At 41.2% G+C, this 15,451-nt stretch overlaps 1 protein-coding gene across 4 annotated transcripts; it reads left to right on the top strand.

Moving 5' to 3' along the window:
• The first annotated feature begins 543 nt into the window (after positions 1-543).
• Positions 544-12,609, top strand: LOC134149758 (transcriptional repressor CTCF-like). Of its 4 annotated transcripts, none has more exons than XM_062592968.1 (10): positions 544-1,318; positions 2,002-2,172; positions 3,076-3,209; positions 5,082-5,202; positions 5,997-6,146; positions 7,792-7,952; positions 8,409-8,591; positions 9,009-9,144; positions 11,156-11,323; positions 12,428-12,609. In XM_062592968.1, exons 1-10 carry the CDS (start codon positions 553-555, stop codon positions 12,607-12,609), a joined length of 2,172 nt encoding a protein of 723 aa, XP_062448952.1. In that variant the 5' UTR covers positions 544-552. The 4 variants fall into 4 exon arrangements, with proteins under 4 accessions (XP_062448952.1, XP_062448950.1, XP_062448949.1 ...); XM_062592966.1 differs by having other exon boundaries at positions 553-1,318; positions 12,434-12,609; XM_062592965.1 differs by having other exon boundaries at positions 553-1,318; positions 9,009-9,141.
• The last annotated feature ends 2,842 nt before the right edge of the window (positions 12,610-15,451 follow it).

The raw sequence follows: 15,451 nt of genomic DNA on the forward strand, positions 1-15,451 counted from the left end.
ACATGAAATATGAACTTAATTTAGAGTAACTTTGAAGACTAAAAAATCATTATTCTCAGACTAAGGGTTTTTTGTTTTAGTGCAGTTGTTGGGGAAGGTTTTTTTTTCGGGGGGAGGTCCAGATTTCTATTGTGCTTTACGGAGTCAGCTTTTTTACATGTAAGATTTCTAATGACATAAAAATAATGTGATTATAGCACAGGACCGCTTCTGATATTCAGCTTATTTATTTTACATAGATTGGTAATAAGGAGTAATTGTGCCGTATCACTTGCCTTAGCAATTTGCAGTCCTTGAGAAAGAGAAACGTACATATCCCTTAATCTCTCTTCCTTGCTTTCCTTCCTAATGCTTACAGTTTTGGATTTGTTTTCTTAAAACTGGCTGCAGTATGCTGTTGCTGTTGAGCTGATGGTTTTCGGTTAGGCCACTTGTCCCTCTGTGGGGTGTGTGCCATTATTATGGCACATTATTACATTAGATGATGTGCAATATTCTCTCTTCTTTTTTTTTTTGTTTGTTTGTTTGTTTTTTTAACAGCAAGAAGGTGAAATGGAAGGTGAGGCAGCTGAAGCTAATGTGGAAGAATCAGAAACTTTTATTAAGGGAAAAGAGAGAAAAACCTATGAAAGACGCCGTGAAGCTGGGCAGGAGGACGATGCTTGTCGTATACCACCAAACCAAGCAGATGGAGGTAAAGTAGTTCAGGATGTCAACAGTGGTGTGCAGATGGTTATGATGGAACAGTTGGATCCAACACTTCTTCAAATGAAGACTGAAGTAAAGGAAGGTGCAGTGCCTCAGGAAACAGAGGCTACAGTGGATGACACACAGATCATAACACCTCAGGTTGTTAATATGGAAGAGCAGCCTATAAATCTTGGTGAGCTTGAAGTACTGGTACTTGAAGTACTTGCCTCCACTTCTGAGGAAGAACTTCTGGGAGCATATGAAAATGAGGTTTCCAAAGGAGGCCTGCAAGAGGGAGAGCCCATGATCTGTCACACTCCCCCTTTACCAGAAGGCTTCCAGGTAATGAAAGTGGGTGCAAATGGTGAGGTGGAGACACTGGAACAAGGTGAACTTCAGCCCCAAGAAGATCCTAATTGGCAAAAAGATCCAGACTATCAGCCACCAGCCAAAAAAACAAAGAAAAACCAAAAGAGTAAGCTATGCTACACTGAGGAAGGCAAAGATGTGGATGTCTCTGTGTATGATGTTGAAGAGGAGCAACAGGAGGGTTTGTTGTCTGAGGTCAATGCAGAAAAAGTAGTGGGTAACATGAAGCCACCTAAACCAACCAAAATCAAAAAGAAAGGTGGGTTTGTAAGCGGATTTCTAAACTGCACTGGTTGTGACTGCACCTTGCAATACAGTTGAAGTGATTGAGTAGATGCAAATGGGAGCGAAGCAGGCATGCTCAGTGTCACTTACCGTTTTGTATGAGAGCTCTCAGCTCTGTTTTCTGGGCAAACCTACTCTCTCCTGTCTATAGGCTTGCAAAGGAGCTCATTTGCCTTGTGTGATGCTGTGGTATTAGTATTCCCATATCACTACAGTTGAAAAGGTTCTGCTTTTTGCTGTAATGCATATTCAAGAGATTATTGTGTACCATAAAGTTTTACATCAGGAACCAGTGGTATAATTAGTTTTTGGGGGGCGGAGTTCCTAGCTAAGTATTGGGTAGAGTGGGTAGCACAAAATCCAGCAATGTGTATGTTTCCTTTCCAGAAACTTAAAACTGTAAATTAAAAGAAACCCTTTCTAGAGTGGAGTGGAGCAAGAACATTAATTACTGGCATACTAATGAAAATTCAAGACAAGCTAATCACTGCCTGTATTCCTAACAGGAAATACAGTTGTATTTAATGATTTTTTAAAAAAATGGGTTCCTTGTAGTAGTTTAACCTCCAGGAATTTTTCTTTTTCCCTGCTGACCTCTAATGTAATACAGTGAACCATGGTACTGCCAAAAATAAAAGTGACTTCCTTCATGGCTAGGTGTAAAGAAGACATTCCAGTGCGAGCTGTGCAGTTACACTTGTCCACGTCGTTCTAACTTGGACAGCCATATGAAAAGCCACACTGATGAACGACTACATAAGTGCCATCTCTGTGGCAGGGCTTTTCGGACAGTCAAATTACTGAGGAAGCACCTCAACACTCACACAGGTACTCAGACCTTTGTGTACATTCTTCTAATAGAATCTACTCTGTCTTTATTCTATAGGCAAGTTGGGTCTATCTGAATCTGTCAGATTTCCTCTATGGGACAAGCTGTAAAGGAAGAAACTATACAATGCTGCTCTCTTTCTTTATTATTTTTTTTTCTTCCCCTGTGAGAGCAATTTTTCACCTGACCATGTTAGGTGCAAAGCTCATTCTGTACATAGATACAAAAACTAACTCTGGGATTGATCCGAAGTTACTTAAAGCTGTAGAAAACATTCTGTTTGTCTTGGGTAGTTATTAGGGCCCTCAGTTTGCTGTGTTCTGAGATTTGTGCTGCCATTGCTTCCTATGGAAAAATAAGGTGAGGCTGGAGCTAAACAGAAGGCAGATGGAGGAGAAAAACAAAACAGGGAATAGGTTATAAACTGGACCAGTAAAACATGTAGGAATGAAAGCATGTTTCCATTGTTCCTCACTTAAGTTTCTGTTATAAAACTTAATATAGGAGTAATTTCGGAACTGTCATCAAATTTAAACGATGTTCTTTTGACCCTTCTGCCAAAAAAGTGTAATTCATGTTCTTAGCTTTCTTTTCATACCTCTGCATTATCTAACTGAATGGTTTGAAATTTGCAAATAGCCAAGTGATAAGAAAATAAGGGAGTTTGTTTCCCTCATTGAAGGGATGTACACTCTCTAGCAGTATCTTCCATCCATTGGCTGTTTATAAAAAGGCTATAACGCCTGCATGCCATTTGCTGCTGTGATCTAATCTTTCAGAACAAAAGGAACATTGCTAATTCGTGGGGGGGGGGGGGGGGTGAGGAGGGAGAAGCTGTGTCATATTTTTTTTGCCACTAAATCTGAATGTCCCCATCTTCCTGTTTTCCTGCAAATGATTAGGTACTCGCCCTCACAAGTGCCCAGATTGCGACATGGCCTTTGTGACCGGTGAAGAGTTGGTTCGGCATCGCCGCTACAAACACACCCATGAGAAACCATTTGAATGCTCAACGTGTGATTATGCTAGTGTGGCGGTATGTTAATTGTCACAGTGCCAAGTACATGCTTGTATGCTTCAAGACTTATTCATCATCTGTTACAAACTTTTGACCATTTTTGAAAAGCCTCTGAGTAAATGGGTTATGAGTTACAGAATCAGTGAGGTTGGAAGGGACGTCTGGAGATCATCTAGTCCAAACCCCCTGCTCAAGCAGGGTCACCTAGAGCATGTTAGACAGGATTGCATCCAGGAGGGCTTTGAATATCTCCAGAGAAGGAGACTCCACAACCTCTCTGGGTAACCTCTTCCACTGCTCTGTAACTCTCACAGTGAAGAAATTCCTCCTCACATTCAGGCGGAACTTCCTGTGCTTCAGTTTTTGCCCCATTGCCTCTTGTGCTGTTGTGTGGGACAACTGAGAAGAGTTTGTCCCCATCCTCTTGATGCCCTCCCTTCAGGTACTTATACACACTGATAAGATCCCCCCTCAAGCTTCTCTTCCCCAGGCTTAACAGGCCCAGCTCTCGCAGCCGTTCCTCATAGGGCAGATGCTCCAGCCCTCTGATCATCCTCATAGCCCTCCACTGGACTCTCTCCAGTAGCTCCGTGTCTCTCTTGTACTGGGGAGCCCAGAACTGAACACAGTACTCGAGATGCGGCCTCCCCAGGGCTGAGTGGAGGGGCAGGATCACCTCCCTCAACCTGCTGGCAACACTCTTCCTAATGCACCCCAGGAGACCATTGGCCTTCCTGGCCACCAGGGCACATTGCTGGCTCATGGTCAACTTTGTTGTCCACTAGCACTCCGAGGTCGTCTGCACAGCTGCTTTCTGAATGAATTAGGTCTGTTTTTTTGGAAGCAAGTGATAGGGTTTCCTCAGTTTATGAGAAACCTATTTAAGGATATTTGTGCACCGAAACCCTAGATCATTTCCATTTCCTCTTTGGAGACTGTAGTTTTCATTGTTTTTAAAAAAGAGCAGTCCTTTAAGATGAGTAAAGGAGTTGAAGGAGTGCTTAATCTTCTTTTATTTATTGAGTTTTCTGGGTGTGAGTGTTTCAGTTTGTGTGTGTATGTTTTAGGTTTTTTTGTGGGGGGGGGAATGCTGGGGGTTTTGTGGGTCTTTCAAGTTTTATCTATTTATTTATTTATTTATTAAAAAAAGAAACAAAATTTTGAGCTGTGACTGCGGTGTTGTAATTCCAGGCCCTGAGGTTTGAAGTGCTAAATGCGTTGTGTTGCAGTGCATGAATTAGGAAAGAATAAGCAAGTTGGTCCTATGTGAGCTGGTTGCAGGGTTTTATAGACAGCAGTTGGTGCTGCTTGCTCTTACTGAAGCAGAAAATGCTTTCCGTTCATGTCTGCTAATTCTTACGCTATGTTCATGCCTCCTAGATAATGGCAGGAGCGTAAAGGGATTAAGTCACCTTGATTGTAGGACTAGGGCTTTTTTATTGAGTTACTGATTTATCTTCTTCCTGAAAGTAACTGGAGGGCATCCCGGGAGGCACCCTGTGGAAGAACATCTGCAGTGATCCTGGGTGCATGCTTTCCTGGAACGCTTTTTCTCTGTGTCTGTCCAGGATGCTTTCAAATTTTAGCTTATCCTCTGACGTTGAGATGGTGGTTGCCAGTAAGGTGAGCGCAGGAGACAAAATCTGGCTGCTTTGAATGTAGGAGCAAGACTGGGAATAAAGCTGGGAGGTGGAACAGAGTGGGAAAGGGAGTATGAGTGGTTACATGGCAGTGCAAGACTGGCACTGAAGCAGGTTGGTTGGTTGTATTATTTTTAACCTTGCTACTGAAACAAAATGTTACTGTAACAAAATTTTTGACTGATTTCTTTTACTTTGGAAATCTTACCTATTCATGCTTACTAACTCCAGTCTTGCTCTTGGCTTTCAGGTTACCAATTTGAAACGCCACATTCGCTCTCACACTGGAGAGTGTCCGTTCCAGTGCAGCTTGTGCAGCTATGCCAGCAGGGATACTTACACGCTGAAGAGGCACATGAGGACCCACTCTGGTACTGATGTCATGCTTTTAGCACGCTGTCTGTGTGCTGGTGTCTGAGTGCTGGGACAGTGCATAATGGTGCTCATGCTCGGAGTCAGCAAAATGAAGTATTCAAGTTTAGTGTAAAATTATCATGAAGTCTGTAGCTGAAGAGAATGCACTGTTTATCAACATTAATAAATTCATAAACTGACACTAGTAATTGCACTGAGAAATGTGCTGGAGGATTCTGATTTTTGCCTTCACTGTGAGGTGACAGAATACAGGCCCCTTTTCAGTATGAAGATGAGCAATATCTTCTTTTTTGATGTTTTACTTCCCACTGAAGGTTATAGCCATTTTTAGTTTCATTCTTGAGTGTAATTGCAACAGTGTCTGGATGCAGTTTGTGAAGATCCTTAGTTTTTTCTGTGATAGAAATAGGACTTTTTTTTTTAGCATGGAACACTGCTGGAGTGCTAAACTAATGAGGCTGCTAAAATTTAATGACAGAAATGTGCTTGTATGTATGAGCATTCAAAAGAAAATCTCAAATTTGATGTTCACAGTGTTCCAGCATCTGGCATGTAGGTCTTGAATGTGTTTCTCATTGTAAGGACTAATAATTAACTCATTTGCTCAAGAGTGAATTTGTTTTGTCTTTGTGTTGTAGAAAGATATTTACGGGAACTAAAACTTCTAGAGAAAGAAACATCATTGAGCTGTTTGCTGGTTTCTGGGGAGTTATTTTATTTTAGGGCCTTTTGATTAGATTTCTTGTTAATAAAAGTGCTTGTGCTACTTTTTTTCCTTCCGTTACTGTAGGAGAGAAGCCATATGAATGTTACATCTGCCATGCTCGCTTCACTCAGAGTGGTAACATGAAGTTGCACATTTTACAGAAACATACGGAGAATGTGGCCAAATTTCACTGTCCTCACTGTGATACTGTTATAGCAAGAAAGAGTTACTTGGGTATGTATCTTGGCAATGTGTCCATTAGCGAAGTTACTGCAGAAGGCTACACAAAACATGCCTTCCCAAAATTAGAGTTCATGTAACCCATCAGCTGTCTTCCCCCCGCTTTAACCTAGTAAATCCAGTAACTGCACAAAATGAAGCACAGGCTTAGAAGTGTGGCTGGTAATACATACTTTTAGCCTTTTAGCTTACAGTAACTGCTGCATGCTATGGGAACAGCACTTTCAATTGCTTTTCACTATTTGAAAATGCAGCATGTTTTTCAAGCATCCAAGGCAAGTTATTTTCATGTCCATAGGTGCGAGGCATTTATTGAACGTAGACGAATATTTTAACTGTATGACTTAAGGTCCGAGAAATCGGAAGGTCATTTGGCGTGACCTCCTATGTATTGGAGGCCATTAATTATCACCCAGATATATCTTCATCAAGCTGAAAGGCTTGAATTAGCCTAAACAATTTCATTTTTCAGAAAGTGGAGCTGTGTGCCACAGACAGAATAGGAGAGACTGAGTTGTCACAAAAGCCCTGAGTCCTTGCAGTAGGAGAGTGTTGACCTGGTGAGCAGTTCCCCATGATTCTAGCAGACAAGCTCTCTTTTATGATATACAAGAAGGTGAAAAATAGTACTACTCCCAGAGCAATTGAAGATAATCTTTCTCAGTGAAGAAAAGGCTGAGATTTGGCATAATTCTGTCTATAAGCAAAATATCAACCAGATAACGGGAAGGTAGGTTCTCCCTCATAACAAACAGATGTAAAGTGCTACAATGAAGGACACGTTGAGACGATGACACCAAGTGTCTATGAAGCAAACAAGTACTGATCTATAACAGGAAAAAACAGAATAGCTGTGAAGATTTTTTTTTCATAATGATTGTTCAAGCTACAGCAGGCTACCTTGTGCAGGTGCAATATGCTCATATTTGGAGGATTTTAAAGTGATTAAAACTTCTGATAGGGGTTAGCTGTTGGTACCCCTGTTACCCTCTTGTCCTGTCACTTTGACTTCTAATCCTGCAAAAAATCCTGCTTCCCAATGTATTGCCTGGCTTCTGACTGTATTCAGGCAATTCAGAGTGGTCTTAAGTGTCTTGAGGACAGTGCTGTGTTTTACCTTGACTTTACTTCATCTGTTGCATGAACTTCAATAGCAAAAATTTATGTTGCTCTGTCTTCCAAGAGAATCCTTACAGATTGTCCGAAGCAGTCCTGGGCATCAGTGACCTGGCTGCTATGTTTTTGAGATGGATTTTTGAAACAGTCTACACACTAACAGTCTAAGAATCCTGCTGTATTTTGCAGATAGTGAATTTTGAATATAAGTTATGTGGTATATCATCAAACCCTTTATCAAATGCAAGTGTATCAGCACAGATTGCTGATATTAACCAAATCTAGAATCCTTTAAAAAAAACCTTTCTAAGCTTTTGACTAGACAGTTCTGTCAAGAAATTATGTTGATTGCTGTTAATTATAAGCCTATTAATTTTTTGATAGAATCTCAAATTAACAGTTTACTTTTCTCACCTGAACTCAAGAATATACAGAGGGAAAGACACTGAGAGATTGTATACCAGGCTCTTTCACCCTTGGATAGCTGTGATGTGATTAAAGGCTCTGGTTCTTGCATTCCTAGGTGTCCATTTGCGAAAGCAGCATTCCTACACTGAGCAGGGCAAGAAGTGTCGATACTGTGATGCTGTGTTTCATGAGCAATATGCCCTCAAACAGCATCAAAAGTCTCACAAGAATGAGAAGCACTTCAAGTGTGACCAGTGTGATTATGCATGCAGGAAGGTAAGCTGGTGGGACTGACAGCCCTTAAGAGCATTAGAACAGGAGCTAAACACGTAAGCTAAGAAATCTTATCTGTGTTGGTCTTAAGTTTGACCAACTTTCAAAATCAGTGTTAGCTCTCTGACTTTTATTTATTTATTTTAAGGGCATGGGAGAGTTCAGTGGCTTTTTCTTTCTGCTGAAGTGCTCCCCTGTGGAGAGTATCTTTTAAGGGAGTTAAGTCACAACCTTGGCATATCTGTTGACAAAGAGCTAGAGTTGCTTGGAGGATGGAAGTAGGTAGGACTGAATATGCCATCAATCAGAGTGTGGTTGCACTCGGGCAGGACCATCTTCTCCTGGGTGTTTTTCTTGGACTAAAGTGTTTGACCTCGTCTTACCTGCAGAAATAACTTTCTCAGTGTCTACATCTGAAAGTTTTCAAGTTATTCTTTCTCTTTGGTTTGTCCCTACCAGGAGTGGCACATGATCATGCATAAATGGACCCATACTGGAGAAAAGCCTTATGCCTGTAGCCATTGTGATAAAACCTTCCGTCAAAAACAGCACCTTGATAGGCACTTCAAACGATACCATGATCCCAACTTTGTCCCTGCTGCATTTGTCTGTTCCAAGTGTGGTAAAACTTTCACTCGCAGGGTAAGGAGTGTGTGTGTGTGTGTGTGTGTGTGTAAATACATTTTGAGTTGTGCTTTTTGGCTGAAGGGGGTTTTGGAAAGGAGGAGCCCTGTTACTCAAAGAAAAGGGTGGCTGGGGCACAAGGCACAACACTGATCTTTTAAAAGGTGGCACTTGCTGCTCTCTGAGAGGAGGCTCTGGTATTGATACTGATACTGGCATGTGCTAGCAGTAGCATCATGAGCAGTAGGAAAACTCAACTTTATGAGTAGAAGTTAGTGAAATTTACCTATATTTGGTAAATATCTTTCCATTACAAAGAGGAAAAAGAGACAAGCAGTCAGAAATATCTGTGTAAACACAGGGCCAGAATATCTGATCTTGATTTCAATGCGTGTTGTTTTTTTTGTTTTGTTTTTTTTCCCCCATTCTGAACAGGACACAATGGCCAGACATGCTTATAATTGTTCTGGCCCAGGTGGTGGGGAAGGAGAGAATGGAGGAGAGACAAAGAAGGGCAAACGTGGCAGAAAGAGAAAAATGCGCTCTAAGAAAGAAGATTCCTCTGATAGTGGTAAGATTCAGCTCAGTACCTTCTTAGCATTACAGGCTTGTGATTCATTGTTTCTTTGTTAGCTGATTGCCAGTTCTGCAGGTTTGGTTTGGTACCTGAAAGGCCTTTATGTACTCGATAAGGGGAAAAAAATGATCGTGTATGTATGTACATAGCGGACTGTGTGTGTTTAGGAAGGATGGTGTGAATTCGGCTGTCCTGGACCTCTTCCGAGACTCAGTAGTTGGGGAAAAAAGTGCTGTGTCTGTTACCCTTTGCCTAGACTGCAGTTGTCTGTCTTGCATGCTCTTCTGTGTGTTAGTACACTGTCTGATACTTTTTTCCAGTACTAAAGTCATGTTGTCCCCTGCTTTGGCCTGTCAGCTGCTGAAGTAGACAGACTGTTAGTTGATAAAAGTTGAGATCTGAGGAAAATATGAAGAAGCTCTAAAAAGGTAGGACCTGAAAAATTCAATAAAAGAAATTTGTCTTTGAATGACTGCGTACAATAGCGCAGCACATGCATACCTCCTTGTACATAAGGAAGTAGGTGCTTACAGACATGAGGAAATGTCTGGAAAGCAGTAACGCACAGAACAAATAGATGCTAATGTGAGATCTTGTGGCGATAAAATCAATCCCTTCAGCATAATCTGACTGAGGGGGATGAAAGCACATCATATCCAGAGTATTTGCAGTCTTTCTGGGATGTTGAACTGATCTTTTTTCAAGCCAGGAATGCACCCATAAGATGGCAGCGTATAGTTAACCCTGGTATGTTTGGCTGCTTTCTGTTTTCTGTCTTAATTTACTTGTGAGATTTGAAGTTGAGGCCTGGTATGTGTTATGACGCCTCATCTTTGTGGAATCCCAAAGACCAATGGCCACCTTTTTGAAGGTATTTTTCACTTGATAGTAATCATTTTTATCACACCCTGGTCAACAGTTGTGCAGCTTGGATACTTTTTGGGTGTCTCTCTTAACTGAAAAGTATTAGAGCCATTATTGCTGCTTCTAAGAAAATGAAATCTCTACAGTTCATTCTTCCCCCTCAGATAAATGGAAGTATGCCTCATGCAATGGCTCACCTCTTCATGAGGAAGATAAGCTACTCTTCTGTGCAGTGGACATGCTTAGACATTCTGGGGCAGTCATTTTACCCTTCTGACAGTCTGTTCCCCTTGACACCTTTTATTGCTTTTTGTCTGATTTGGTTTTGCATGGAGTATTCTGGGCACATTGATGGTGCTAACTGGTAATTTCAGGGATGTCCTGAAGTATAAAACTTTGCGCCATTAGCTCAATAAACTACAAAAAAATTGCAAGAAGTTAAAACTTGTCGTGAGCACCATTGGACTGGAATCACTTTCTAAGAAGTGCAGTTAGTTGGCATGGAGGGGAGGTGCTATCATAAATCAGTTGGTGGGCAGGGCCTCATAAAATAGGCTGTTCTACGTCATAAAGAGAGGTCTTGGAGAAGATGCTCTTGGTCACTGATTGATGACCTATGGTATGTTGATGATCCTAGAAAGCATGGCAAGATGTCTGCAAAGCTGTGTTCAACTGTGATGCTTAAGACCTCCCCAGTTCCATGTGACTTTACTATTTTCAACTTGACATTGAGGTCCTGAACACTAGTTGCGGTGTTCAGGAACTGCTACCCCAGTTGCTGATCTACGTTACAGAAAAAGATAAGTACAGTGCTACTGTTTCTTGAGGGCTAGGAGACTTACTGTTGGATCACTCTTGACTTCTGGAGTGTTTCATAGAGGTATTGAAGTCACTGCCACCAAGTGAAATCATGTTTTCTTTCCCTTTCTGAATGGCATTTTGTTCCCTTTAATGTAGGAGTAACAAACTGAGTCTGTGCCACCAGGTTCCTAGCACAGGCCTCATTCGCCTTCTCTGTTACCAGAGCCAGCTCCCTTCAGTTGAGGATTAAGTAATGGCTCTTTGTAGGTGAATGTGTTTAACCTCTTTAAACTAAAGACTTGCTTAATGCACTTCTTCGAGGATTTTTTTTTTTTCCTAGAGGAAAGTGCTGAACCAGATTTGGATGATAATGAAGATGAAGAGGAGACAGCAGTAGAAATTGAGGCTGAACCAGAAGTTGAGCAAGAGGTTGCTGCACCACCTCCTAGTAAGAAACGAAGAGGAAGACCACCAGGCAAAGCTGCCACCCGACCAAAACAATCCCAGCGTAAGTCACTACTTGAAGCTTACGTTACAATGCTTGTTTGAACTGCATCTTCCTTGGATTTGGCAGCTCTCATCAGAGAACTCCTGCCCTCAAGTGAGCTTATTTAAAAAGTAAATAGCTGCACTTTTCTCTAGCTTGCTATGATCTTCCTTGTGCATGATGCTTGTTGCAAGCATTTCCTGGGTGTTAGGGAACATGCCTGTTTCAGATCATGCAAAAAGGAGATGACAGGGTTTTGGTTTTTTTTTTCTTTGATAACATTCCAGTTAATAAGTGTGTGTGCAAACTTTCTTTTTTTTTTCTTTTTCTTTTTTTTTTTTTTTTTTTTTTTTTGTCCCAGTTGCTGGGTGTCTGCTCATATTGCACTTGCTGTTAAAGAAACTGTTACAAGAACCACCATAGTATTTTATGTATGTAGACTTTTGCAAATATTACTACAAGCAAACACGCTTCAGACCTGTAGTTTGGAGCATAGCATAAATATTGCGTAGTTGCAACTCCACAGAGGTTTCTTCTTAAGCATAGAAATCAATAACTATACAAAGTCTAAGTAAAATTTTAGAAAGTCCAGGAAGCAGTTCTTCCTTCAAGGGGTGAATGCTGCCTGGTGGCTTGGCTGTTTGATCAGTGCTCCAAATACAGCACATGTCCTTCCTAGGCTTACAGCCTGCAGAAGCATTGACTACATTCACTAGTGTCACTGTGGACTCTGAATCTGACTGAAACTTTGCCTTACTCTAAGTGCAGAGGAGCTGATTTGAGGTGCACCTGTATATTGATAGTCTTACTTGATTACTCTGTAAAAATTGCTTAAATACTGTCTCATATATTCCTATATATCTTTTGAAATTTGCTGCTAAAACATCTTCACACAGGAGCCAGGGAGGTAGGGGCTTGATACTTGGATGAATGAGAGGCAGGCTGAATTATTCTGCCCTGAGGTGGGAATGTGTCTTTATTGGGAGCCCCTCCTTTGCTTTCTATGCAAAAGTCTAAGTATCTACTGAAAAAGTCATCTGAGGGAGGTGCAGGCCAGCCCTGGAACCAGTAAAAATCTGTCATTTTCCTCCTCCTCCCCATCCCCTTTCTTTTCTGCCCTTCTAGCTGCAGCAATCATTCAGGTTGAAGACCAGAACACTGGTGAAATTGAAAATACTATAGTTGAGGTAAAGAAAGAACCTGATGCAGAACCAGTAGAGGAAGAAGAAGAAGCTCAACCTGCTGTAGTGGAAGCTCCCAATGGAGACCTCACTCCTGAGATGATTCTCAGCATGATGGACCAGTGATGGAAGACGACTATACTGGCTGGCTGAACTGGCCTGGGCTGTGTTTAAGCGGCTCAAATCTTTTTCCTTTTACCCTTTTTCTTGGCTTTGGGAAATGCATCATTTTAGACCATTTTACCAAACTTACTGGGAAATAAAACTTAAAATGATGTTAGAATGTGATTTAACTAGAACTTGCTGTTTTATGTTAGCATTACAGGATCATGGAACATTAGGAAATATTTTGGAGTCCTTCAGGGTGTCCTGTGAGATGCTTGATTAGTTTTGCTCTGAGCTGCATTGTAAAGCTGATCCAAGGACAGTGTTTACATGCAACAAGTTTTAATATACAAAAATGGAAGCCTTGACTAGAGTACATGGTAAACCACTCCGGACTTCCACTTCCAGTTCGCAGAGTCTTTGAGCCTCCTTTTCTCAGTAGTGTTTGTAACTGTAAATGCAGACTTGAGAGGGTTCTAGACTGTTAAAATGTTTTTGCTTTTCCCCACTGACTAGTTCCGGATTTCCGAGTCAGCTGCACACGGAAGTTTTGGCATGCTCCAACTGGTTTCTGTCCTTAATATGCTTTGCTTTCTGCAAAGCATTTCTGTAATGGTCAAGCTTGTAAATAACTTTTTTTTTTTTTTTTTTAACATTTTAATCTTTTTTCATTAGTTAAGAGGTATGCAAAAACGCAGTTTAAATAAACCCCGGTATTTTAATTCCTTTCAAACCAAGTGACAAGAGACCTTTATAGAGTGTGAATGTTGGAAAAGCTGTTGATAACCAATCATGTAGAGAAAGGTACCCAGAGTACTCCTTGAAGATCAACAGATAACCCACATGTGAAATCTGGTTTTGAAGTACACAACTGGCATTTGAAACATGTATAATTAACCTTCCTTTTGAGTTATAATTTTACGACTACATTTTCTTTGCTCTGTCTTGTAGTTGTATTTTGTGTTTATGAATCCTATGTTAAGGCAGAAGTGGTGATTTATAAGTGGGTCACTGCAGCCCTCAAAACCTGGGCCAGGAAATATTAATAGGTCAGTAATTACACAATTTTGGATTTCTAATAGAGACAAAAGGAATAATGTGAAATACAAATGATGCCTGTATATAAACTGTCACATGTTAAAATATGTAAGCTTTTTATAGAGCCTCAGTCTTGCTGATTTCAAACAAATTTTTCTTCTATGTATCGCTTTTAAGAGAGCGATCAGTTTAGCTATCAGACCCTAGGTTGATGCGTTTTTGTACTTAGCTGTACTGTGTGATATTTTTCATTATTTTAGGAAGCCAACATGGGAAAAACTGTTATAAAATATGTAATGGGATTTGAAAGCTGGGAAGGAGAATATACTGCTGTACAGCTAATAAATAATAATGGATTACCGTGTGTGCTCACTGGCTGATTCTTTGTATTTATTAACTGTTTGTCCTGGCAGTGATTTCCAGACTGTAGTCTCTCCTCCTTATAGAAGGATACTTCAGGCCTGAAGTTACAGTGTGTCTGTGCCTCTCGTGGTGGGTCTTTTCCTCTACCTGTGCTAAATGCAAGGTACCTACATCTTAAATCATGGTGTGCTGGTGTTGCCAGCCACAGGTGAATGTAGGCACATAATCAAATGTGGTTACTGAGGCCAAGCCAATACACTGCTAGTGTACAACCTGACTTGTTTTCTAGCAGCTTTTTTGTATGCCATGGACCTAAGCTGCTTGCTCAGCTGGGCCTGAATGGAGGAACATGCCCAGATGAGATAATAACATAAAGTGTGCTGGAACAGCCACTCACTTGTTTAAATAAGTGTTTTCTTGCTTGAGCAAGGAGTGGGAGTAGCAGTTGCTTTTGTTGACATTGTCTGTGACTTCATCGTCTAAACAGTGGGAATATTAGTCTCATTTCTCAGAATACAATGAAGATAAAACTTGGGCTTGCCATAGTGTATGTTCCTCTACTTAGAATGAATTCTGAAAGTAGCTTAAAGAGCTGATGATAGAGTAAAGCGGTTGGATAACTTCAAACTGTGTAAGTTCTGGTTAGTTACTAACTTCAGAATGGAAGTCACTGCAAATGACATAATAGTACTCCTTAGAAAGAAATTCCTTAAAAGCACAAAAAAGCAGTTGCTAGACACAATTTTCAGTAGATGTTAGATTGGCTAGGTGTCTCTGGTTCCTTTGAACTTGGAGAGGGCAAAAAAAAGTGTGTCTAGAGGTCAGTTTGTGAAATCCTGAGCAGGATGGAAGGTTGCTTCAGCAGGTGGAAGATGAAAATGCAAGGCCTTTCTGGCAAGGATGAGCCAGATCTGGCCGCAGAGGAGGGTGGATTCTCAGCTGGACAAGGAGTTTGTGTCATCAGAAACCGTAAGAGATGCTTCAGATGGAGACACTGCTCCGAAGGAAACACCATTTGCATGAGCCTAGAGCAAGAGAGGCTTTGTGGAAGGGAACTAAGCTGTCTTCAGGCACTGTGCTTTTCTACAATATGCGTCAGTACTGATGGAATAAAAAGTGTGGTAACAACTGCTGTTGCAGATGACTGTCTCAGTTCCCTCCTGTCTGTGCACAGTCCAGGACTTGTGCTGTAGCACCACCGTGTGCCAGGTGGGTTGCAGTGAGCGCTGTCCCTCCTCATGTTACAAATATGATGGGAAAAGAGGAGTGCCGTGATCTCTTAAAACCTGTGGTTTAACCCACTACTGAAAAGGGGAGCATGAAAACTGTTGCAATGCTGCTTTGTTTTAAGTAGTGGTCTGTAATGGTGCCCCGAGGAGGTCATACATGCGTTCTAGCAGAGACCTGCCTTGGTCCACACCAGCACTACTGTACAAGCTCCCATAAGCAGCAGTTTGTGCTG

This window comes from Rhea pennata, chromosome 21, assembly GCF_028389875.1.
Source record: "Rhea pennata isolate bPtePen1 chromosome 21, bPtePen1.pri, whole genome shotgun sequence".
In the NCBI taxonomy this organism is placed as follows: domain Eukaryota; kingdom Metazoa; phylum Chordata; class Aves; order Rheiformes; family Rheidae; genus Rhea; species Rhea pennata.

Bases quoted from the DNA above. Each gene is read 5' to 3' on its own strand.
- LOC134149758 (XM_062592968.1), top strand. From the start codon at position 553: ATGGAAGGTGAGGCAGCTGAAGCTAATGTGGAAGAATCAGAAACTTTT. The intron at 7,953-8,408 runs GTAAGCTGGTGG...TGTCCCTACCAG, and splicing joins GTGATTATGCATGCAGGAAG to GAGTGGCACATGATCATGCA. The intron at 9,145-11,155 runs GTAAGATTCAGC...TTTTTTTCCTAG, and splicing joins AGAAGATTCCTCTGATAGTG to AGGAAAGTGCTGAACCAGAT.